The 7,062-nt window shown below is 47.6% G+C and overlaps 1 protein-coding gene across 1 annotated transcript in view; it reads right to left on the bottom strand.

The window, feature by feature from the left end:
* Positions 1-6,764, bottom strand: part of MARCHF6 (membrane associated ring-CH-type finger 6) — a 54,741-nt gene extending 47,977 nt beyond the window's left edge. Inside the window, exon 1 of the mRNA XM_004698414.2 lies at positions 6,572-6,764. Coding sequence (XP_004698471.1) covers positions 6,572-6,764 — 193 coding nt within the window. The remainder of the gene's footprint in view (positions 1-6,571) is intronic.
* Positions 6,765-7,062: the final 298 nt, after the last annotated feature.

The raw sequence follows: 7,062 nt of genomic DNA on the forward strand, positions 1-7,062 counted from the left end.
GCGGGGCACGCCGTGGGGTGGCGAGAGGCCACGGGACACCCCGCTGGGCGGTTGAGCCCGGCGGGGCCGAAACCCAGGCTCTGAGCGCCCCATCCGAAAGGACAAAGAACCGCCCGGCCGGTGGCGCGACCCCGAGCGCGGCTGCGGGGCCCAGAGGGCGGCATATTTTGAGGAAGCACTTACACATCACCGTCATTAAGGAGAGCTCACTAACTTTACCAGAATGCCTTCCCGGGACATTTCCTTGGGTGGGATGAACGCCTCCAGTGAACAGCTTAGGCTGGCCTTGGCGCACACACCTTCAACCCTAAGGGAAACGCCTTAAGGGGACTGGGCTTGGTGGATGGAGTTAGGAACTCAGCCCTCCCGTGAAGGAAGCCCGAGTCTCCAAACTCCACCATCCTTCCTCACCAGCGACCTCGGGGCTTGGCTCAATATAAACGCCGAAGAAGGTTTCACAGAATGCAAATGAGGATTGCCATCACATTGCAGGTACCTAAGTGGAAGAAGAAGTCGTCCGGGACACGAAAAACAATGTGCCCATCACTTGGGAGGGATCCATTCAAAGACGCTAGCACGGTCTTTGCCATCTGTGAGTGGAGGGTTTGCAACGACCCCTTCCTTTGGGCCTCATCAATCAGAATAAAGCTTAAAATTTGTTGTTAGGTGCCATCGAGTCAGCTCCAACTCATAGCGACCCTGGGCACAACAGAACCAAACACTGCCTGGTCCTGGGCCATCTTCAGTTGTTCCTATGCCCGAGCCCACTGTTGCAGCCACCATGTCAGTCCATCTCCTTCAGGGTCTTCCTCTTTTTCGCCACCCCTCCACTTTACCAAACGTGATGTCCTCCTCCAGGGACTGGTCTCTCCTGACAACATGTCCAAAGTATGTAAGACAAAGTCTTGCTATCCTTGCCTCTAAGGAGCACTCTGACCATAATCCCAAGACAGACCGGTTTGTCCTTTTAGCAGTCCAAGGCACTTCAAATATTCTTCTCCAGCACAATTCAAATGCATTGCTTCTTGTTTGATCTTTATCCAATGTCCAACTTTCACACACATATGATGCAATGGAAAGTACTATTGCCTGGGGCAGGTGCACTGATCCTCGAAGTAACATCCCTGCTTTTCAATACTCAAGAGAGGGCTTGCACAGCAGATTTACCGAATGCAACTTGTTTTTTGATCTCTTGAACTGCTGCTGCCACGAGCATTGATTTTGGATCCAATCAAGAAAAAATCCATGATAACATCAACCCTTTCACTATTTATCATGATGTTACTTACTGGGCCTGTTGTGAGGATTTTGGTCTTCTTGACATTGATTGAAATCCATATTGAAGGCTGTAATCAGGAAGTGCTTCAGGTCTTCACTTTCAGCAAGCAAGGTTGTATCACCTGTATTATTACAGGTTGTGAATAAGCCTTCCCCCAATTCTGATACTGAGTTCTTCATATAATCCAGCTTCTTGGTTTATTTGCTCAGCTTACAGCTTGAATAAATGTGCAGAAAAGATACAACCCTTACACACATTTTCTGATTTTAAACCATTATTCCCATGTGTTCACACAACTGCCTCTTGATTCATGTACAAGTTCTGCATAAGCACAATGAAGTGTCCTGGAATTCCCATTTTTCTCAAGGTTATCCATGGTTTGTTATGATCCACACAGTCAAATGCTTTGGCATAGTCAATAAAACACAAGTATACATCTTTATGATATTCTCTGCTTTGAGCCAAGATCCATCAGACATTAGCAATGATATCACTTATTCCACGACCCCTTCTGAATCCAGACAGTCTGGCGGCTCCCTGTCAATGTACTGCTGCAACCCTTGCTGGATGATCTTCAGCAAAATTTCACTTTCATCAGAATAATGCTTAAAATAATTCAATGGAGTCCTAAAAAGCAAACAGAAAAAAAAACAGCCTTGAATTAATGTTATTTATGTGACTTAAGGTACAAAACAATTTACACTCTTTTAACAAAATAATAGAAACCCACTGATTTCAAGGACTGATCAGGCACCTTGAGAATTGGGCACTCAACTAGGATTCGGCAACACCATCTCCTAAGAAACTGGGTTTGAAGGAAACCAGGTAACTGACCCAAACCCAACAGGAACTCACACAACCTGGTGGGCTGGTGGAGCACTTGTCCCTCAGCCCAGGCCAGGAGCCTAGTTCCAAACCACCATAGCCAATCATGGAGGGGGTCCCATCAAGTCAGTTCCAGTATGCGAAGACCCTGTGTACAACAGAATGAAACACTCTCTGGTCCCGGGCCATCTTCTTAATTGTTATGCTGGAGCCCATTCTTGCAACCACGGTGTCCATCCATCTCCTCCAGAGTCTTCCTCTTTGATGCTGACACACTACTAGGCATGATGTCCTTGAACTATAGTCCCTCCTAAAAACGTAGCCAAAGTATGTAAGACGAAGTCTTGTTACCTTCATGCCTTCCTCCAAGACAGATTTGTTCATTCTTGTGGCAGTCCATGCAGCTTTGAGGGCTCCAACACCATGATTCTAATGCATCAATTCTTCTGTGGCATGCCCTGCTTTCACTACATGTAAGGCAACTGGAAATACCATGACTTGGATCAATCGCACCTTAGTCCTCTGAAGTGATATTTTTGATTTTTAACACTTTAAAGAGGTCTTCTGCCATGGATTTGCCTAATGTAAATGTGTCATTTAATTGCTTGTCTGTACCTGACAGGAGTGTTGATGTGGGATCCAAATAAAATGAAATCCTGGACAACTCCAATCTTTGCTCCTTTGATCATGGTGTTACCTGTTGATCCCGTGGTAAGATCTCTGTTTACGTTGAGTTGTAATTCATATGGGAGGTTGTAGCCCTTGGTCTCCATCAGTAAGTGCTTCCGATCCTCTTTGCTTTCAGCAAACAAGGTGGAGTCATCTGCATATTGCAGGTTGTTAATGAGCCTACCTCTAATCCTGAGGCCAAGTTCTTTTTCTTATAGTCTGGTGCCTCTGATTATTTGGTCAGCCTACCAAGTGAATTAGCATGGGGAAAGGATAAAATCTGTACCCCATACTCTTCCTGATTTTGCAGCATACTATTATTTTGGTAGAACAACCACCTGTTTGTCTGTGTACGTGAACATAATGAAGTGTGCTGGCATTTTCATTCTTCTCAATGTTATCCATATTGTGTTGTGACCCACACAGTTGAACGCCTTTGCATAGTCAATATAACACAAGCAAACATCTTTCTGGCACTCTCTGCTTTTGGTCAAGAGCCGCCTGATGTTGGAAATGACACATCTTGTGTCATGTCCTCTTCTGAATCTGACTTGAATTTCTGGTAGTTCCCTATCAATGTACTGCTGCAACTGTTTCTGAATTATCTTCAGCAAAAATTTAACTGCATGTGATACTAAGGCTATTGTTCAATAATTTTGCATTCTGTTGGGTTACCTTTTTGAGGATGGGCACAAATATTGTGGTACTTACGTAATTTCTTTTTCTCTCATTCTCTTTTACTTACATAATTTCATATCAACTTGAAGATATATAAAGTATAGGGGTGGAGTTTAGCCTGTTAACCTCCTTGTGGCATGGCCTTCTCATAAAGAGGGCCCTGGGAACCTCCCCTCTCTCTCTGCCTTCACCTTCCTGTTGGGGTGCCACTGAGACCTACCTGCCAGAGCCCTGTGATGAACTTCGCCATTGGATCCAGAAGACTAGCACCCACTGGCTTGTGATCTTCCTGCACTCTGCGTCGTTGTATGAGGCTTCAGGAGTCTGAAGAGGGACTTACGGACTAATATTGGACATATGGACTTGAGTTGGACTGGGCTGGGATGTTTTCCTGACATAAAATTACCTCTTGATATAAAGTTCTTTCTTACACACGTATGAGTGTCACTGGATTTGTTCTGTAGGCAACCCTGCCTGGATCTCTTGTAGTTAGTTGGCCAGGTATCTCTCTTTCAAAATTTTCTGCATAAAGTGAGTCCTTCGAGTGCTGCATGTTTGCTGGAACTTTTGGTTGGTGTTCTCTAGTTCTGGAGCTGCGTTTTTCCCTAATGCCTTCAGTGCAGCTTGGGCTTCTTACTTCAACACAGCGGTTCTTCATCGTATATGCTACCTGTTGAAATGGTTGACTGCGGACCAATGATTTCTGATACAGCGACTCTGTGCATTCCTTCCTTCTCTGTTGCTTCCTGCATCGTGCAGTATTTTCCATAGAATCCTAAATTCAACTTGAGGCGTGCAATTTTGCCTTTGTTCTTCCAGCTGGAAACCTGCTCAGTGTGTTTCTTTGTTGGCTGTCTAAGTCTAGGTCTTTGCACATTCACTAGGATGCTTTGCTTTGCCTTTTCCAGTTGCCCTTTGAAATCTCCTGTTCAGCTCTTTTACTTCATCATGGTTCCCTTTAGTTTTAGCTACACTTGTATTCAAAAGTAAGTCCAGAATCTCTTCAAGCATCCTCTTGGGTCTTTTATTTCTTGTGTTTTTAGCCACTTTCTGCTCTCTACACGTATGATGTCCCTGTGTTAGTCCGGTGGACTAGAAAAACATCCAGAGACACTCATGTGTGTATGAGGGAAAGCTTTATATCAAAGCATAATTGTACATTAAGAAAACATCCCAGATCAAGGTCATAAGTCCGATATTAGCCCATATGTCCAATACCAATCTATAAATTCCTCAGGCCAGTGGGTGGAAAGTCTTGTGGATCCAGTGGAAGTGGAAGCATCTCAGCACCAGCATGGGTCTCCATGTGGCTCCTCTAGTTCCAGGACTTTGGCTGCCATCAGTGTAGCTCCATGTGGCTTGTCAACAGGAAAGTCTCGCAGGGAGAGTGTCTGGCCTCCAGTGAGCTATTTATCTCCTTAGTGCCTCCAAATGAGGTTATCAAGCTATGACCTGACTGACAGGCTAAACTCCACCTCTTCACTCTTAATAGTCTCAAATTGACACCAGATTATGTAGCTACCACATCCCTGATGTCATTCCACGACTCATCAGATATTCTGTCCAGGTGGTTTCTAAATTTAAGTGGGATGTTCTCAAGGTCATATATCAGCTCTTATAGATGTGTTATAACTTTCTCCAGCTTCAACTTAAACTTAACACATGAGCAATTGATGGTCTGCTCCACAGCCAGCCCCAAGCCTTGTTTGGGCTGCTGATGCTGAACTTCTCCATTGTCTGTTCCCACGGATGTAAGTCAGTTTGTTTCTTGTGTCCTCCATCTGATGAGGTCCATGTGTATAGTCATTGTTTATGTTCATGTGATGAAAAGGAATAATGCTTATGTTTTGAGAAAAAAGGTACCTATATACTCCTGTATAAACTGAATTTTCAGCTCATTTTTAATGTGTTTTTTTGTGGTAAAATTAGGTGCCTTGGCTGACACTCGGGTCGGCTTATACCCAAGTACATATGGTATTTGCAATGAAGAAGTTGTTGGTCCTGCAAAATTGTATTATAAATGTCCAATATAGTTTCTATCACCAAGATCATATTTTCCAATTACTGGTCCCTTCTCTGTTTCCAGTTCCAGTCACCAGTAATTATCATTGTATCTTAATTGCATGTTTGATCAGTTTCAGGCTGAAGGTGTTAGAGTTCTTCAAGTCTCTGATGTGTAAATTTGAGTGATGCTTGTATTAACTGGAGAACTTCCTGCATAGTGCCCTACACAGACATCACTGCACTTGAAGACAGAGCTTGAAATGTTCTTTTTGTTAATGAACATATGCCATTCCTCTTGAAGGTCATTGCCAACATCCGAAACCCATGATGTCTGATTTCAAGTGGCCAATCCCAGTTCATTTCAGTTCATTAATGACTAGGATAGCCATCTTTATAAATTCCTTTTCAATTTCTGATGACTTCCAATTTTCCTAGATTGATACCTTAAACATTCCAAGTTCCAATTTTAATAGATGTCTGCAGCTGTTTCCTGTCATTTTGTGATGAGTGGCTATGGTGATTAGACTACCTTACCATAAGCTTCTAAAAGGATTAACATTAAAAAAGTACTGCATACCACTTAGGGCATCATCCTAACATCAAATCCTTCTCTTCCCACTTCTCTGCCCTTCCCACCTCCCTTCAGGGTAAGTGTGATACGACAATTATGTGAGCAAGAACACAATTTGGGGTGGACCCGGAGGAGGAAGGGTTCCCCAGTCAGCGCAGAGCCAGTAGTGTGGGTTTCGATTCGCAGGGAGACGGGGTGGGGGGCGAGAGCAGAGAGGGGCCCAGTCTCATGTCAAGGGAACTAACCCAATAGATTCAAAGGGAAGGAGCGGCCCGCGGCCAGCCTTCCCGAAACAGAGGCGGGTGGCCTCGGGAAGTGTCCGGGGCTCGCTGGAATGAGTGGTCACCTCCCCTGGTTCAGACCATCGGGAGTCTTCTCGGCTCCGCGGGGCCAGGACGCAGCCATCAGCTCCCTAGAACACGGCGCCTCCGCCCCGCGGGCACCGCGCTGCGGCCGCGGGGCTGGCCAGGGCCCACGTCACCGGGTGGCAGCGAGTGTGGGGTGGCTTGAGGTCGCCACGCGGGCGGGTGTCCGGCCCACCTGACCCTCCACCCCGGACACTCCCATCCCTAGGACGGCAGCCCTGTTTCCAATCGCCCCCTCCCCCACCAGCTCGCCTGCAGAGGCAGGCGCGGCCCAGAGAGCCCACCCCGCCCCCTCGTCCACCCGGCCCGCCGGCCGCTTCTCGCCCCCGCAGGCCACCTCGCCAATCCGCGCGCCGGGCCTGCCGGTTGCCATGACGCCCGATGCAGTCGGCAGGACCCCTGCCAGCCCCCGGCCGGAAGGAGCGCGCGGGGCGGGGGCCGGGGGCAGCTGGCCCCCACAGCGGACACGCACGCTCGGTCAGCGCGCCAGGGCTCGCCTGGGACCGAGCAGCGACGAGCACACCTGGCGCCCCAGCGTCAGCCGGCCCCCGGGGCTGGGAGACCGCGCGCGCGGCCAGCGCGCACACCTGGGCCGGCCGGGGCGCACCTGCCGGGGACGCACGGGCGGAGGGGACGGGGAGACAGTTACAGCCCACGGGTCAGCCCAGCGC

Source organism: Echinops telfairi, unplaced genomic scaffold, assembly GCF_000313985.2.
Source record: "Echinops telfairi isolate 266 unplaced genomic scaffold, ASM31398v2 ScPeMD7_7469;HRSCAF=8507_1, whole genome shotgun sequence".
NCBI classification, from domain to species: Eukaryota; Metazoa; Chordata; class Mammalia; order Afrosoricida; family Tenrecidae; genus Echinops; species Echinops telfairi.